Below are 18,728 nucleotides of genomic sequence, written 5' to 3'. Positions count from 1 at the left end.
TTCCTTCACATCCAGACCTCTTCCTCTCTTCATCACAATTCTTGATATCATCATAGGGGCCTTCATCATCCACGTGGATGTATCTCCCAACACCTGTGGCTTCCAGCTTTGATGACCTTCAACTTCAGCCATTCTCTTTAGCCAACCACTTCCAGAGCCATACCATAGACCGTCCCCATGTTGAGAATCTCAAAGCCCAGTTGTTCCCTTCCTCTGTCATCCATGGAGCAGGCAGAAGAATCCAATCACGTCATTCCCCTGCCTGAAGCTCTTCAGTACATATACAAATCCAAACTCCTTCCTGTGGGCTTCCGGACCCTACAAGTTCTGGCCCCTGCCTACTTCTCCAGTCTCATCTTGGACCACTCTCCCCCTCACCTTGCATTCTTCCTTGGCCCTTCATCCTTTTACAACTACAGCTGTATCTCCACCCTCATCACACTAGACTTCTCAAACGAATTCTCATTACTTGCTGTCCCTACCTTTCCACTTCCCATTCACTCCTCAAGACACTAAATGTGGCTTCAGCTCCCCCCAATCTTCTGACACTCCTCTCTCCAAGGCTATGGTTATAAATTGCCAAATAAAGTGGGTGCAGGTAGCCACCCTTGTCTTGAAACTCACTCCCCCTAAACATGATTTCCACGATGTTACTTTTTCCTTCTCCTACTTCTCTGTTTTTTCTTAGTCTTTGTGAATTCCTCTTCCTCCATCTACTATCTAAATCTCTGTCTTATCCAGAGCTCTATCTTCAGTACCTTATATTCCACTCTACACTCTTTGTTGAGCATCTGAATCCCTGTCCATGGCTTCCCTGTCCCCTCATCCAGGCACCCAGGCATCTGGGTGCCTGGCACCCACAGACACCTCAACACAATATATTCCAAACTGAGTTCACCATCTCCCACTCCCACCTCTTGCCAAGGCCCAGTCCACACCATTTAAGAAAAGCACCCACCCATATCTTCCCATCTGCCCAAACTTGAAAGCTGGAAATCATTCCAGGTTGTTCCTTCTCCCTCATCCTCCACCAATGATTAATCACCACATGTGAGTGAGGCTAGCTTCTAAATGTCTCAGATCCCTGCTTAACCCCATCTCCTACTTCAGGCCCTCCGCATGTCTCTTCCAAACTTTTGGACCACCTGATTACCATGTTCCCTATCTTTGTTTTTTTATCTCTTGTCCTCATTAGATCATGTCTTATTCAATTTCTTATCCTCTGGGTCTGCTAATAGTGGCTGGCACATAGTGTGTACTTGTAGTAGCGTTTGTGACTATATGAATGGACACATGAATATGTGCATAAAAGAAGGAACAAATTGGGCAAGGCACCTGGCATTGCCTAGTTCAAAATAATATGCCTACAAAATCAAAATTCACAAATCACTTGCACAATAACTTTGTGAGGTGCTTATTATTATTCCTAACCTCTCTAGTTCAATAATTTAACCTAAACGATAGAATTAATGTCATAGAATTTGTAAGTGGAAAAGCCTGGATTTTAACCTATGGCTCCAAATCTTAAACTTGTCACCAAGTCTTAGGGCTTTCCTCAGCAGCCGCATTATTTTTAGGTCCTACCAACAATCTGGGATTAGCCAAATTATCTATTCTACTTTGCAGCATTGTTTTTTTTTTTTTTTTTTTTGCGGTACGCGGGCCCCTCACTGCCGTGGCCTCTCCCGTCGCGGAGCACAGGCTCCGGACGCGCAGGCTCAGCGGCCATGGCTCACGGCCCCAGCCCCTCCGCGGCACATGGGATCCTCCCAGACCGGGGCACGAACCCGCGTCCCCTGCATCAGCAGGCGGACTCTCAACCACTGCGCCACCAGGGAAGCCCTGCAGCATTGTTTTTAAAACAACACATTTTTACCCACAGAAAATGAAATGTATTCATTTCCTTAAAGTACAAAGGTTTGTCTTCATTGTTGCTGCTCCAAAGAATGTGTGATCATGTGCAGCCTGAGGCAGACACTTCAGTCCTGGTGTGTATGTTCAAAAAATAGCCCTAGGTACCAATGGCTCAGACTTGTATGCTGCTCTGTGGCTTGAAACCCCCTCTTCCTTGGTGATTTTGGCAGCCAGTCCCCTCCTAGAAAGGCTGACATAGATAAAACATCACCCACATAGAGTTTGGTTTCCTGCACCATCCTCCCTCAAACCTCCTCCACCTCTCGTATTCCCTACCTCTGTGAATAGCCACCCATTTCCCAGACCAGAAACTTGGTCATCATCCCTGAGTCCTCCACCTGCACATCCAACCAGTCTCCTCTACCTCCCAGCCAGTCTGTTCTACCTCCTCAGTGTTCCATGAGTCTGTTATCTCTTCATTCCAATGACTACTACCTTCATTCAGGTCTCCACCTGAATCTTAGCTGCATTAGGAATCAACCTCCCAACACATCTCTCCACTTTTTGGCTTTGCACACACAAGCCAACATCCACACTCTAGTCCAGTTCATGATGCAAGCAGACAAATCTGCTCAGGTCAGGTTTCTGCCTTTGAACCTCTAACGTCTTCTCTTTTGTCTCAAGATTAAGTCTAAAGTCGTCATCATGGCACACAAGACCCGTCATGGTCAAGCCCCTACCCACCTTGCCAGCCTACTCTCACCCCACTTTCCACCTCTCAACTCTGGGTTTGTACTATCTTCTCCTGCACTTTGCATTTACTGGTCCCTCCCTCCCCCACTTCAACTTGGTCAACTCCAACCAGTCCTTCAAATCTTGACTTGGGCATCATCTACTCCCAGTGTCTCTGGCTTCCACAATCTGGGTTAGATGCCTCCTTCATTTTCCCATGGGAGCCAGAGCACTACCCACACCGTATTGTGATTGTCTACTTGTTTGTCTATCCTTTACCCCACACCCCTTACTCAGTGAGCTCTGTGAGGGCCAGGAGTGTTCATCTCTTTGCCTCTAGTTCCTGAGCCAGTGGAGGCTCATGAGTTCGTTGAGTCAATGAATCCTTGGCCTCACCTCTCCCAACTCCCCTTTCGCTGCCACCATAGTGGTGGAGACACCAGTAAAACAGTCAGCATATGTCAGTGTTATAAGAACCTTAATGGAGTTATGTATAACGTGCCCTGGGAGCAAGGAGAAGGGAGCCACGGCAGCTTCAGATGTCTCAACCAACTGTATGGCAGAAATATGCCTGGGATGTTAACTTTTTGAAAAACAGCAAATGGAAAGAGCACCTCAATTTACAACCCTGAAGATCAGCTTAAGAATAATTCATAACTCTAGGTCAGTGGTTCCCGTTCTCTTTCCATATGAGGACCCCTTCTAATATCAAAAATTTTAGATATCTCTGTGTAATAGTAGCTGACGCTGAAAATCCTAAAACTCCTCTAACTTCAGTAAGGATTTTATGAATCTGATTGGATTCATCACAATGCCATCTACAAAGATTCACAAATTAGTAGTACATGAATGTGAAAGACAGTTATTATGCCCACAGACTGCCTGCTGTGGGTATGGGTTTGTGGACCCCCTGGTAAACACGCCACAGGGCCCCTGGCAGCCAGCGGTTTAGACTCACTGATGGTACCATAGCCCTTTATGCCTCTCAGCTACCCTTTCCCCCTGGATCTAGGCCAACTCAGGAAACTCACTGATGTAGAAGACAGACATGGTTGGAAAATGAGTAACTGGTAATACCTTCATAACTAAGTAATTCTATTCAGGCATTAAGAGATTAGTTCAAAACTTTAAGAATCTGTATTTTAACACAGAATGAGCAGATCAAATACTTTCCTTTAAGCAACCGATCAAACGACCACCTTACTGTAAAGTCTACTTTGCTGCCATGTGATGAGATGAGAAGACCATCTGTCCCAGAGACCATGGATCACTTTGTTATCCCTCATGGCATGCAGGTTGGTTGGTTCAGGGTCATGCTGAACCTACTCCAGTGATTCAAGAGCAACCTTCACGCTCATGGTTTTAGGTTCTATTTTCAGCAGCTGTGTTCAAACAGGATATAAAGAAACAATCTCCCATGGTACTTTGCTCATACTTTAATTATGACACTTTACTCTTTTTTTTTTTTGGTAGTTACATAAGTTATATGTACTTATTTAAAAAGTCAAATGAGGGACTTCCCTGGTGGCGCAATGGTTAAAAACCCGCCTGCCAAAGCAGGGAACACAGGTTCGAGCCCTGGTCCGGGAAGATCCCACATGCTGCGGAGGAACTACCACAGTACACAGCTACCTAGCCTGCGCTCTAGAGCCTGCGAGCCACAACTACTGAAGCTCGCGCGCCTAGAGCCCGTGCTCCGCAACAAGAGAAGCCACCGCAATGAGAAGCCCATGCACCGCAATGAAGAGTAGCCCCCGCTCACTGCAACTAGAGAAAGCTCGCGTGCAGCAATGAAGACCCAACACAGCCAAAAATAATAAATTAAATTAAATTTTTAAAAAAAGTCAAATGATACCAAGTTTATAAAATAAAAAATAGCAGTTTCTATATCACTCCCTGATCCCATTTCCCAAAGATAACCATAGATAATAGTATAACAAAGTCTTTTGTTCTGTTTTGTTTATTAAAAAGAAAAAAAAACATATTGTTCTACAACCTGATTTTTCCTTCTCTCTTCCAATTTTTTTTTACTTTCTATTATTAAAATCTTCAAACCAATACAAAAACACAGAGAACAGTATAAGGTATCCCCATGTACCTATCACCCAGCTTCAACAAATATCAACAATTGGCCAATTTTGTTCTATTTATCTCTCCTGCACGTCCAATTATTTTCCCTGAAACATTCCAGCAAATCTTAGACATTACAGTATTTCACCATAGTATTTTATTTTGTATTTCTAACAGGCAAAATCTTTTAAAAACAATCATTTTGTCATTATCATATCTAAAAATAACCATCTTTTAATAAATAGTCTGTTTCTATTTTTCCTGATTGTCCCTAAAATTTGTTTTTTAACTTTTGGTTTGTTCGAATTACTATCCAAATAAAGTCCATAACTTGTTGATACATCTCTTTTAATCCATAATAGTTATAATAGTTCTATCTCCACTCCCTCTGTTAGGCTATTTATACATGGGTTTTTGTCCTATAGAATTGCCCAGTCTGGATTTGGCTATTACATACTCAGAATATCATTCCACATGCTCTTCTCCTCTCCCTGTTTCCTATAACCTCCTCAGTAGACCTAGACTCTTGATTAGATTCAGACTCTTATTTGGGGTGGAATATTTGGTAGATGGAGCTGACAGCTTTCCATTTTATCATACCAGGAGGTACATCGTGACTGGATGTTCCATGGCTGTTAGTGTTGTCAGCTGATCTGTCCACTATAAAGTTTCTGATTAACTTGACACCTGCTCATTTTAATATCATCAATATCACCATCTAGATGCATTAACTCATTAGGGGTTGCATAAGGGTAATTTTCTAATTCTATCATTTCTTCTGCATTTGCTAGCTGAAATTTTTTTGTAAAGAAAACTTTCCCTCATTAACTGTTTGATGACTTAGAAACTCAGTGTGTACAAGAAAGACAGAATAAATGTTCTCTTTATTACTAATTTCCAGAATAACAACTTGGTATCCTAGCCAGCTCATATTAATCAAAGGTGATTAATAGGTTAATTTTTTTGTAATATCATTGTGAACCCCTAGATTTTTATGCTTTTGGCGTGTTTCAGTCCATTGCAGTTGTTATTCTCATTGAAATTCATATTTTCCTGTCTTTAACCATTGAAGCCCCTTCAGGTTGCCCCTGAGTTTATATAAAATCACAAAATCTTTTACAGTTTCCTTGTTTTCTAGAACATAGGATGTAGCAAGCCTATCTTATCTATTTCTTGTCATGGATTTGGAATCAGCCATTACTTCAAGGAGCCTTTGTCTTTTTAATAGAAAATGGTATTTAGATATCATGGTATAGGTGCTAGTGGGCAGTAACTGATTCCAGACCTTTTCTGTGGACAAAGCTAAGAAATGTATAATTTTTAGAGCTATAAAAAAAGTAATGACTTTATACTATTTCTACTTCCTTGCTTTTTTTATTTGACAATATAATATAGATTTTTTTTTTCATGTCAGCAATGCAGATCTAATTATTTTAGTAGCTGTGTAATGTAATTATATGGCTATAACATAGTTTATATAACCAATTTTCTCTTTAGAAAAAATATTAATCCAAAGGGCTTAATAAATGTAAAATCCCAATACCACTGTCTTAGAGAGCATTTTGCATGCTTAACCCCTAGGCCTGGTATACAGCAGGAACTCAATTTTTGTGTGTTGACTTGGACCGAGCAAGCCAAGGCCCACAGAAGAAAATGTAAAAAAGAAAAAGTCTAGGCTAAGGCCTCTATAAAAACTCCAAAGGACCTTTGGGAAAGCTCTGTGCCTCTGGTCCAAACAGGATGACAGACCCATGAAGTAGGCCTAAACCTAACCCACAGATTAAAGCCAAGTTCAGTGGAGCCTAGCCTGGATCAACTACCCCCCAGGTGAATGAGAATGAATGATTATTATTTTAAGCCACACTGAATTTGGTAGTGATTTGTTATACTTTATTATTATCATATTCTTGGACAGAATGACTTGACATGATAAAGATATCAATTCTGCTCAAGATAATGTATATATTTAATATGATCTCAATAAAACATACTGAGAAAGGTTATTATTAGCTACATAAGATTTTCTATAACTAAAATTGTAGATGATACCAAAATGAAAAGGGAGAAAGACAAGAGAAGTGGGAGTAGTGTTTTAAGATTCTTATCTTGCTTGGGAGCAAACACAGCATTTATAAGTTTATATCGTGGTCAGAAAAAATAAGCAAAGAATGGCTCTTAGTAAGTTTGGAAAAATAGAAGAGCAAAATTAAATGTATAACTTTGAAATCAGTCAAAGAAAATTCTATCCATTCAATGAAAAAAGAAAAGAGAAAATGAAAACACTTGTAAGTGGCTTAAGTGGGAATGGCAGAGAAAGGACATCCAAAAAGCTACTTGTCAATAAAAGTAACAAGAATACTTGCAAAAAGTTGTAGGAGCTTCCCTGGTGGCGCAGTGGTTGAGAGTCCGCCTGCCGATGCAGGGGACGCGGGTTTGTGCCCCGGTCCGGGAGGATCCCACATGCCATGGAGCAGCTGGGCCCGTGAGCCATGGCTGCTGAGCCTGCGCGTCCGGAGCCTGTGCTTCACAACGGGAGAGGCCACAACAGTGAGGGCCCGCGTACCACAAAAAAAAAAAAAAAAGTTGTCAAAGAGCTAAATGTAAGAACTAAAACTATAAAACTCTTAGAAGAAAACAGAGAAAACGCTTCAGGACGTTAGATTTGTAAGGATTTCTTAGATATAACACCAAAAGCAAAGACCACAAAAGAAAAAATAGATAAGTTGGACTTCATAAAAATTTCTTATGCATCAAAGACACCATCAACAAAGGCAATAAATGGAATGGGAGAAAATATTTATAAATCATACATCTGATAAGGGATTGATATTCAGAATATATGAAGAACTCCTACAGCTCAACAAGAACAACAAAAAGAATCTAACTCAAAGTGGACAAAGGACTTGAAAAGACATTTGTCCAAAGAAGATAACAGAAGTTACCAGGGGCTGAGGAGAGGAGATAATAGAAAGTTATTATTTAATGGATACAAGGTTTCTGTTTGGGATGACAGACAAGTTCTGGAAATGGATAGCGGTGATGGTGGCACAACATTGTAAATGTACTTAATGCCACTGAATTGTACACTTAAAAAGACTTACAATGGTAAATTTTATGTTATCCATAATTTCGCACAATAAAAAATTAAAAGGAAACAAGGACAATGTATTTCCTAGCTCTTTCCATGAAAACTTTCTAAAAGTAATCACCAACCCAGTAGCAGTTAGTGTTCCTAGTATCCAGACTGTGGTTTCTAATATGGTACTGGCACAAAACCAGAAATATAGATCAATGGAACAGGATAGAAAGCCCAGAAATAAACCCACACAACCATGGTCAAAATTAATCTATAACAAAGGAGGCAAAACTATACAATGGAGGACAGTCCCTTCAATAAATCGTGCTGGGAAAAATGGACAGCTACATGTAAAAAAATGAAATCAGAACATTCTTTAACATCATACACAAAAATAAACTCAAAATGGATTAAAGATCTAAATGTAAGACCGGATACTATGAAACTCCTAGAGGAAAGCATATGCAGAACACTCTTTGACCTAAGTTGCAGCAATATATTTTCAGAGCTGTCTCCTAGAGTAATGGAAATAAGAACAAAAATAAACAAATGGGACCTAACTAATTAAACTCAAAAGCTTTTGCACAGCAAAGGAAACCATAAACAAAACGAAAAGACAACCCACAGAATGGGAAAAAATATTTGCAAACGATGCAACCGACAAGGGATTAGTCTCCAAAATTTAAAAACAACCCATGTGGCTCAATATCAAAAAAACCAAACAACCCAACCAGAAAAATGGGCAGAAGATCTAAAAATAAACATTTCTCCAAAGAAGACATACAGATGGCACAGAGGCACATGAACCGATGTTCAACATCACTAATTATTAGAGAAACGCAAATCAAAACTACAATGAGATATCACCTCACACCAATAAGAATAACCATAATCAAAAAATCTATAAACAGTAAATGTTGGAGAGGGTGTGGAGAAAAGGGAACTCTCCTACACTGTTGGTAGGAATGTAAATTGGTGCAGCCACTATGGAGAACAGTATGGAGGTTCCTTAAGAAACTAAAAATAGAGCTACCATATGATCCAGTAATCCTACTCCTGGGCATATATCTGGAAAAAACCATGGTTCAAAAGGATACATGCACCCCAATGTTCATTGCAGCTCTGTTTACAATAGCCAAGACATGGAAGCAACCTAAATGTCCATCGACAGATGAATGGACAAAGAAGATGTGGTACATATACACAATAGAGTACTATATTACTCAGCCATTAAAAAGAATGAAATAATGCCATTTGCAGCAACATGGATGGACCGGGAGATTATCATAATAAGTGAAGTAAGTCAGACAGAGAAAGAGAAATATCATATGATATTATGACTCTTAAAAAATGATACAAATGAACTTATTTACAAAATAGAGACAGACTCAACAGACTTCGAGAATGAACTTATCTTACCAAGCGGGATGGGTGGGGGGGCACGGATAGACTGGGAGTTTGGGATTGATGTGTACACACTGCTATATTTAAAATAGATAACCAACAAGGACCTACTGTATAGCAGAGTGAACTCTGCTTAATACTCTGTAATAATTTAAATGGTAAAAGAATTTGAAAAAGAATAGATACATGTATATGTATAAATAAATCACTTTGCTGTACACCTGAAACTAACACAACATTGTTAATCAACTATGCTCCAATACAAAATTTTTTAAAAAATTTTAATTAAAAAAAATATTTCCCATTAAAAGGAATCAGTGATGGCTGACTTCAGGTCTGGGTCAGAAAATGTACAGTATGAGCCTGGAACACCCTGACACACCAGAGAGCAAAGCTATCAAAGACTGTGAAAAATGTGTGAAAAGGATTCAGGAACTAACCTGAAGAAGCTCCCACTCAGCCAAAGATAGGACCAAAACTATAATGGATTGAAACACATTAAATATTTTAAGTTCAAAATTCCATAATGATTCCCAAAAAGATGAACAAAGAAGAAAAAACTCATTAGTCAACTTTGGAGAATGCTAGGGAACAACCACATTATTCTGAACACTAGTAAATAAAAAGAAAATGTAGGAATGTTGCTTTTATCCTATATTTCAGGATAATCAGGATTTAAACTGTTCATCAGGGTGACATTTGATATAAGGAAGAATCTTTCTATAGAAGTATTCCAGTTAATGAATGACAAAGGAATGGAGGAGGGAGAGGAGAAAAGAAGGGAGAGAAGGCGGACCTCCCTGGTGGCGCAGTGGTTAAGAATCCACCTGCCAATGCAGGGAACACGAGTTCGAGTCCTGGTCCGGGAAGATCCCACATGCCGCAGAGCACATAAGCCCGTGCGCCACAAATACTGAGCCTGTGCTCTGGAGCCCGTGTGCCACAACTACTGAAGGGAAGTGGATGTGGGGTTGGGCGGGGGGGAACATGAAGTAAAATAAAATATGACAGAAGAGAGACCTTGCACAAACTGAGGATGGCAATGTGACCTTAATGAAGAAACAGGATCCGGTCAATTCTGTGGCTTTTAAGGTGGGAAAGGATGACATCGAAGAGGGGTCTTAAGCTGGATAACCAACAACCTTATAAATCCTGCTAAGCAATGTGGATTTTATCCTGAAAGCTATAGAGAATCCTGGAGATATCTGAAGCAGGAAAAACTTGCATGGGACTGGGTGAGAGGGGCAAAGGCTGGGAGAGTGGTCCTTCAAAGCAATCCATGCTAGGTCTCCACATGTGTAATGGGGTCAGTGTGGACACAGAAATGCCCTAAATCAGGTGTGCATGCCCAACTCCATGGCACAGGGATCTCTGGAAGACCCAACACTGCCTCCCTTTAACCTTCTCTGATCCTCATGTACCAGAGGCTCAACCAGGACACACAAGGCCTGGTTATAAGTGCTGGGGACAGCTCCAGCACAGTCATGGTTGGTACCACCTTCCAGATGCGACTGTGAATAGGGCACAGCTGTCTGTTCTGATGAACAAGGATTCCAGGTTGTTGACTATACACCTGTGTCCTTGGGGCATTCAGTCAAAACCTCCATGCTGATACAGAGGGTATTAATTTTTTGTGAGAATTTTTTTTCATTGGCAAAGTCTTCACCTCTCTCAGACAGATGCCCAGATATTTATATAGGAATTTCTCCTCCTTTGCTTTTTCCTAAATCCTCACCTGGTAGATATATTTACCAGCCCTATGGTTCTGAAAAGTCATTCCACCTCCCTGGTGGAAATACTTGGACAATACTTGATAGTCTCTGAGCACCACCCTCTCCAATGCCAACACTCTGAGGCCTGTAAGCACTCTTTTTCTGAGTGTGCAGAGCACTTCTTGGGTACAATGTGCCTAGTGTGATGTAGCAAAATGCGTACAGGTTTTAGTCAGGCTTAGGTTAGTATCTTGCATCTTATCAAACGGGTGGCCTTATCTTCTCTATCTATAAAAACTGGAGGTTAAAAAGGTCTATCTCACAAGATGAATGTAGGGAAAATGCATGTGAAAATACTTAGCCCGAGGAGCGGGCATTTGGAAAGTACTCAAGAAAAGATAGTTCCTCCTCACCCTCCTTCATTTCTGTTTAGGAGAACATGTTTCACAAACACCTTCACACTGAAAATCTCACAAATTGTCATGATCAAATTTTCCCTTTTCAAGAATTTAAGGGTGAACTCAGGTATAGTAACATATGTAGAAAGAAATGCCTAGAATAATCTAAACTGTTAATTAGAGGCTGTTAATAAAGTGGGCTTACGTACCTACTTTATTTTGATTTAATTTTTGATAGGGGTGGGTAGGGAGAAGCACAAAATCAAATATGTTTTATGATATCGCCTTCTAAGGATACCTTTTCTACTAGACTCAGATGAAAAAAGATAATGAATATTTTCTTTTTATAAATCTGATTCTATTCGTTAATCCCCTTAATCTCACTCATGTAGAGTTTTTGGCCCTTCTGCTCAGATGGATCATTGTTCAGCTCTGATATTAGACAAGATTGCTATTAATAAGAAGAGTTCGGGGAAGATAAAGAAGTGGGAGGAAGAGAAAGCACCATGTCCTCTTAACACTTCTGGTCGGATGACTTGCCCTTCAGGTTGTAAGGATATTTTAAGTCAGTGGTTGCCAGCCCTGGATTCCTGGGCCCCCAATGAATTAATTAATTAATTTTGGTTAAAATACTTTCTTAACAAAATATAATATCAAATGAAAGTCAAGGTGTGGTGAAATAGGCACTGTTATGCGTGGCAGATTGTAATTAGACCAAATCTTTTGTAAAGCAATTTGGTAATTAAGTATCAAGCCTTTAAATGTTGTACTCTTTGACCTGGGAATTCTTTCTGGGAACTTATTGTTGGGGAGGAGTGTCTAATTAGGGAAACAGATATGTACACAAAGAAGCTTATCACAGTGTTGTTTTATAATAGTAAAAAAAAATATTGGGAACAACCTAATAACATGAGAATAGTTATATGCACTATAGTGCATCCAACAGATGGATGGAGCCGTTTACAAGGAATATGTCAAAACCTGAGCCTAAAAGCATATAGGCTTCTCATTAAAATTATATATATATTTTTAAAAAGCAGCAAAATATGAAAACTTCACAATTCAAAAGGTCTGGAAGGAAATATACCAAATTTTGACAGTGATAAGCTTATGGTGATGAGATTTTGATTGGCTTTTCTTTCTTCTTCCTTATGTTATTTTCAGGACCACCATAAAGACCACAGAATATAACTTTTCTAATTAGCAAATCATCATTATGACCATCATCATCACCAATCATGTTTTATAAGGAAGTAAACAGAGATGCCAGATATAATCTTTTTGGTTTGGGAGACGGCCGAGAATGGGATCATAAAGATCAAAGACACAATAAATTCTATCAGTTCCACAAAAGGATGGGACTGGTTGGTAAGGAGCCTACTCTGTCTCATATTCTCCTGCACAAGCTTGCTGGTTTCTCCTCAGCGTTTCTGTTAGGCTTGGAGAACAGGACAGGAGGTAGTCTTCCCAGGCGCACTGAAATCCTGGTGCTGGTGCATTCACTGTTATGCATTCCTTCTCATTCTTAGTGCCATGATGATTATTTTTAAAGTGAATGAAATTCTAAGGATATCTAGGATTTGTTAGGCACTTTTTATCCCCATATTTCACCTTCCTCAGGCTTGCAGAAGTTCTTAGTAAAAGGAACTATTGTCTCCCCCACCCCCCTTCTCCTTTCTCCTACCCACACAGAAAGTGCCTTTGGGGGATATAATTGATTTGGATAAAAGAAAAAATGGGCAGACTGGACCACCCTTTGTTATGAACAAAACCTCCTTCACTGCCTGAAGAGCTGACTGGGAAAGCATGTTCAGGTGGTCAGGACAGGAAGGTTCTAGAAAGAGGGCATCAGAAAATCTCACAGGCTTTCTCCCTGTGATGTGGCTTATTTGCTTTACAGGCTTCAGGCATATTTGCTGACATCAGCAGCCCATCAAAGTTTAAAATAATAATAGTGAAAAGGAAAACGGCCCCTTTCTGCCAGGCAGTCCTGTTCTGCCAACTTTTGTGTTTTCTTTTGAGTTAATAAACGTCCAAAAGCCACCTCCCCTACCACCCTTGGTGCGGAGCGAGGGAAGCACAATAACTTTAAAACCACCAGGTCAGCCTATTGCCAGCATAAACCATTCAGACAAGTAGCGTTTGTCACACTCTAATGAGGATTTTACCTCTGCCTCCAAAAGAAAGCTATCATTAGGCTTTGTGTTTATGGATTCAAATGACTGTCTTGGGACAGTGGGTTTCCTTTGGTCCCTTCCTCATTTTAATCATGCTCCAGACCAAACGCATAGACGTTTTCTGCATCAGACGAAACGAAAAAACCATAATTATGCCAGCTAATGTCTTTGGAAAACATCAGTTAAGAAAATGGCCTTTTAATTCCCATTTCACTCGAAAATCTGAAAATATCTACACATGTTATAATAGCATGGCAGTGGTGGAGGGTGGGTGTCTAAAAAGCAGAGAGCTCAAAGGGTCTGAGGAGGTCTGGTGGGCAGGCCCCTTTTGGCAACAAGCAGAGAATCTCTCCAAGAAAAGAAATTTCTCTATAAAAGCAAGACCTCTTAAGTTATCTTCCCATGTAGTGTTGAAACTGGAGCCGGCCCCCCGCACAGTTAGGTTGATACCAGGCTGGCACCGCACACACACCCTATTGTTAATACCTCCTCAGGACAGATTAGATCCCACATTCCTCAGAAGTTCTGAGCTCTGGAGGGAACACTGCCAGCAGGCTCCTTCCACAGGGCAACAACTAGCTACAACTGATAAGTTTTCATTGAAATAACTGGAACAATTACACCGAGTTCCCACAGGGCTGTGTCACTAGCTATTAAGAGAGAAGCACTGCACTTGCACGCTGTGGTGTCTGCAAAGGTGTGAGCCAGACAAGAGTAATTCAAGTTGAATCTTTAGCTCAATTTTATATGCCTTTATATGCTTTTATGGCTACATGCCGTTGTTAACCAAATTCTTCACCTAAGGTGTACTATTAGATTGTTTTATGTTTTCTTTTCGGGTCTTATCTAGTAAACCTTGATATTCACACTATCTCAATTTAGGTTTGGACAAGTAACTAATTAATCTCTGACCAAAGATACTGAAGTTAGACTTGGGTTTGTTTGGTAAAATCTGTTGAGGTCATGGTTGGTTTTACACGTAGCTTAGTTAAAAAGCTGAATACTAACAAAGATCTTTGCTTTCAAGGCTTACCTTTCAACCAGAGTGCTCATTAAACAGCAAATGTAGTTGTACTTGAATTCTGCAACTTCCCTTTTATTTTTTCTGAAATAACAGTGTCTGAAGGGAATGAAGTGGCAATAAGAATAAAAGGACAACACACATACCTTTGCAGGAGCAAATCTCAAAGGGCCTAGATTAAATTTTAACCAGGGGTTATGTCTACCACGATTCTGTATCTCCAAGGGTTAGGTTTGGCTTTTATAATAATAAAAGGTGATTTTGGGAAAAGGACCCCATTTTAACATATACTGTATTTGCTAGGAGGAAATAGAGTTAGTCTTTGAAAGAAAATAAAAGGCAAAGAGTTTAGCAGATGGGTAATTCCCAAATCTGCATAAATGTAAACAGCCAGGATTTTGGTGCCTATGGGTTTTATCAAAGGTGTGAGTAAGGCTGAGACCAACACCAGTGCGTCCTCTTTGGCTAGTTTTAACATGTTCACAGTCACAATTAACATTCAAGGAATTTCCTTTTCATCCAAGTGCTTCTTTAAAAAGTACTTTATACCACAAACTAAAGTTCTAGCTGCCATCAGTCCTTCCCATACAAAAGATTGGTGAAATCTCCATAATACTCTTTTTGTTGTTTTTTTTTTTTGGAAAATGGGCTCGGACCACGTCAACTTCCTGGAGCATTTGTTTTCCAACATAAGGGGGTTCCACTTCCTCCCTCCTTTCTTCCCCTGAAAGAGCTTGTAATAGAGACCCTGCTTCCTCGTCTGGTTATCATCCTCCACATTCACTCCAAGGCCAGAGGAGCGCCGCTGCCGAGCAGGCGTCCCCTGCCCTCCCCCGCCCAGTCAGAGCGCTGCTGCCCGGCAGAAGGTCCGGGCCCACTCCCCGCCTGGTTTCAAGTCCCTGAGCCGGTCAAGCCGGTGCTTCCTACAAAGAAGGGAGAATCGGCCGTCTCCCTCTCCCCGCTCTGCTCCTCCTACACAAGGGATTCGCACACAGGCACCGAGTCCGAGTCCTGGCTGTGCATAGAGCTCAGCCCGGTATCCGAGTCCTCGTCGTTACCAGGACAGCTCTTGGCCAGTCCGCGGGCCTGGTCCACCCACACCTCTGCGCAGGCCTGAGGCCGGGGTTCCTGCGAGGGACCGCTCGAGACTGGAGTCCCATCGGGAGCTACCGTCAGCTCCAAGGAGTGCAAAGTCTGGAGAAGGCCCTGTAGCTCGCGCTCCTTGCTGTCCCACTGCTGCTGGCTGTAATCTAAGTCCGACTTGACGGCCTCAAGGTCCGTGTTGAGCCGGAGCCCAATGTAGAGGCTGGTGCTGAGCTGCGTCCTGACCCGCTCCCGCTCCAGCAGCAGCTCACCGTCGAGGCCGCCATCAGCCTCCGGGGGCTCCTCCCGCGCTGCGAGCTCCTCCTGGCGCCTCCGCATCCATCTCTGGTTCAGTTCCTCCTGGATTTCGGCTGAGAGACGTTCGAGCAACTCCTCCTGTTGGGCCCGCTGCTCCTGCAACCGCAGCAGGTCGTCGCAGCGCTGGGCCAGCTCCTCCAGCTCGACCGCCTGAGCCTCGCCGTCCAGGGCCGGCGCCGCCGTCGCCGCCGCCGGCTCCTCTCCCGGGCCGCGCCCGTCGAGCTCGATGCCTGCGCCCACCAAGTAGGTGTCCTGCACGTAGTTCACTCCGTGCCGCCGCATGCGGTCCAGATGCACCTTGGCCTCGTAGCGGTCAATCTCTCGGTCCAGCTCCCGGAGCCGCTGCACCTGCTGACGGATGGTGTGGTCCTGGGAGAGCACCAAATGCACCAGCGTCTCCATGCGCTCCACCGACGCGCTCTCGGCGGCCCGCGGCGACGACGAGCAGGACGAGGCTGTGGACGACGAAGTGGACGAGCAAGGCGACGACGGCTGCTGCTGGCGCCGCCGGTTGAGCTTGGCCAGCTTGCGGAAGGCCTTCCGCACCACCCGTCGCTGCTTCTCCTGGGTCAGGGCCAGGCTGGGCCGCGCCGGGACGCCCCGGGCGGAGCAGGTGCGCTCGCGACTAAGCACAACGCGCGCCTCGGCACTGCGGGGTCCCGCGTTGGGCAGCGACGCCTCGCTACGCACCAGCACGAAGCGTACGTTCTCTCGCTCGTCGCCCCAGGCGTCCCAGAGGCGCAAGATGCGCGTCTTGTTGGGCAGGATGCGCTCAAAGCCCCGCCACTTCTCCACAATGCAATAGCACTGGGGGGGCCCGCACAACATGCCCTGGGGCAGCGCTTCGTCGTCGTCGTCGTCCTCGTCCTCGTCCAGGGGTTCCGGCAGCTCCCCTGGGCCTGGCGGGTCGCCAGCTATGCCCCGCCGCCGGCCTCGCCTCTGCCGGCGTCGCCGCTGGCAGCCATCCTCCAAGAGCACCCGCACTACGTCCGAGCAAGTGGTGCGACGGGAGAGACCGGACACCAGTTTCTCCTCCTGGCAGATCCACACCGATATCGTCTTCTCCGAAGGATCCATGGCTCAACCGGGACGCAGGTGGCGGGAGGGGCCGAGCCCCACTGGGGCGGCAGGGGCAGCGGGCAGCCCGGCAGCTCTTGAATAGGGATTGGAGCTCGGGATCCTCGCCTCGTCAGCACCGGCCCTTCTCCCAGCTGCGCAGAGAAGGCAAGCTGCGGCGGTGCTCGGCCTGGACGGCGCGCTCCCGGAGCAGCATGCGCGGGCTCGGGCTCCCGCCGCTCTGGCTCTGCCTAAGGTTCCCGGGGCCTCCGGGTTTCGCTCCTCCCCACGTGGCTCCTCCCCCTCCCGCCCCCAGCGCCGGAGCTACGGCCGGAACGCTGGAGGCACGGAGCCCAGGCCCGCCCCTCTTCCGCGCTGCCCGCGTGGGCACTCTACTGCGTGTCGGTTCGAGAGAGGGACTCGGGGACCTCCGTGCTGCAGGGCCTGGATCCGTACCTAGGCGCGGGTCAGCTCTGCTCCTCTCTCGGCCCACTGGCTCCGCTCCTTGCGCCTAGAGCTAGCTGGACTTTCTCACCTTTCCCGGCGCCCCAGAGACGTTTCCTGGTCCTTCAAGGCAGCACGGTCTGAGAAGTGCCGCGGCGCAGAGAAACCGAAACACCCCGCGCCACCGGAGACTCCAACCGCATTGCCTGACCTCCAGATGGGAGCTGTAAAAGCCTGCTATAATGCGGAAGGCCTTCAGTCTTTCTTGTCTGGAGGCAATATTTGCATATTGAAGGAGAACAGGACGGGGCAGTGTGCTCGGGGAACAAGTGTAGATATAGTAAGGTCTAGACTTGAAGGGGACGTTCAGAGGCTGCTCCCGGTGCCCGGCACCGTCACGTCTGTGGCTCCCCATGTCGCCTTGGCTTCGCATAGCCTTCTTGGTAGGGGGACTCCTGATTCTAGTGTGAGTTCAGGGCCCAAGCTCTTTTCCACATCCCACCTTCATAAAGAGAAACCTAGTCATCACCGCGACAGTTTCTGGCATTACCCAGGATCTAGATGTGGTCAAGAGGAGGTAAGGGCCAACTTTCACAGCTCAAGAAATCCAAGACCAAAATGCAAATAAACTTTTTTCATCCTCAGACGCTGATGAGGATGGTCCGTTGTGTGCAAGGCTTGCTCCCAGCTTGTCCTTGGGAACACAGGCCTGATAAGGTCACTCCTTTGCTTCAAGATCTTGGATGGCTCTTCACTGCCTCCTGAATAAAGTACTTTTATTCATTCATTCATGCACTTGATAAATATTTGCGTACCCACTGTGCTCCAGGTATTCAACAGAGGTGCTAAACGTGTCCAACACGGGGTCTTCTGTGCTCTGATAAAGGAGAGCACGAGGTGCCAGAGGAATGCTGGAGTAGCGTCCTACCCAGCCTGGAAGAGTCGAGGAAGGCCCCCCGGGGAAGTGTCATCTTAGGCAAGACTGAAAGCATCATCTGAGTCAGCCAAAAGAAAAACAGAGGGGAGGAGGCAGGCAGCATGCCAGGCAGAAGGAACCACATGTGCAAAGTCAAGGAATCAAAAGGGCATGGCAGTTACCGGGGCTACAAGGAGTTTAAGTGAGAGGAGTGTCTAAGAATGAGGTTGGATGGGTGAGCAGGAGCCAGATCTGGAAGGGGCTTTAATTCCATGAGTCGGTATTTGGACCTATCCTAAGGGTAATGAGAAGCCATGAAGTGTGGATTCTGAGGTCAGACTGCCTTAGTAAAAATCCAGCCCTGTCACCTACTAGCTCTGTAACCTTAGGAAAAGTATTTCATCTCTCCGAGCTTCATCTATGAAATGGTGACAATAAAAATACCTGCCTGATGCAAACTATTATAT

At 44.2% G+C, this 18,728-nt stretch overlaps 1 protein-coding gene across 1 annotated transcript; it reads right to left on the bottom strand.

Annotated features, from left to right (window-relative positions):
• Positions 1-13,616: 13,616 nt before the first annotated feature.
• Positions 13,617-17,143, bottom strand: RASSF10 (Ras association domain family member 10). The gene has a single exon (XM_029208637.1). The coding sequence runs from the start codon at positions 16,920-16,922 to the stop codon at positions 15,417-15,419; it is 1,506 nt and encodes a 501-aa protein (XP_029064470.1). The 5' UTR covers positions 16,923-17,143; the 3' UTR covers positions 13,617-15,416.
• Between the last annotated feature and the right edge of the window lie 1,585 nt (positions 17,144-18,728).

This window comes from Monodon monoceros, unplaced genomic scaffold (genome assembly GCF_005190385.1).
Source record: "Monodon monoceros isolate NGI ecotype Baffin Bay Population unplaced genomic scaffold, NGI_Narwhal_1 Super_Scaffold_7, whole genome shotgun sequence".
NCBI classification, from domain to species: Eukaryota; Metazoa; Chordata; class Mammalia; order Artiodactyla; family Monodontidae; genus Monodon; species Monodon monoceros.
Note: the sequence above shows the minus strand (reverse complement) of the source record. Positions and strands in the feature narration are given on the sequence as shown.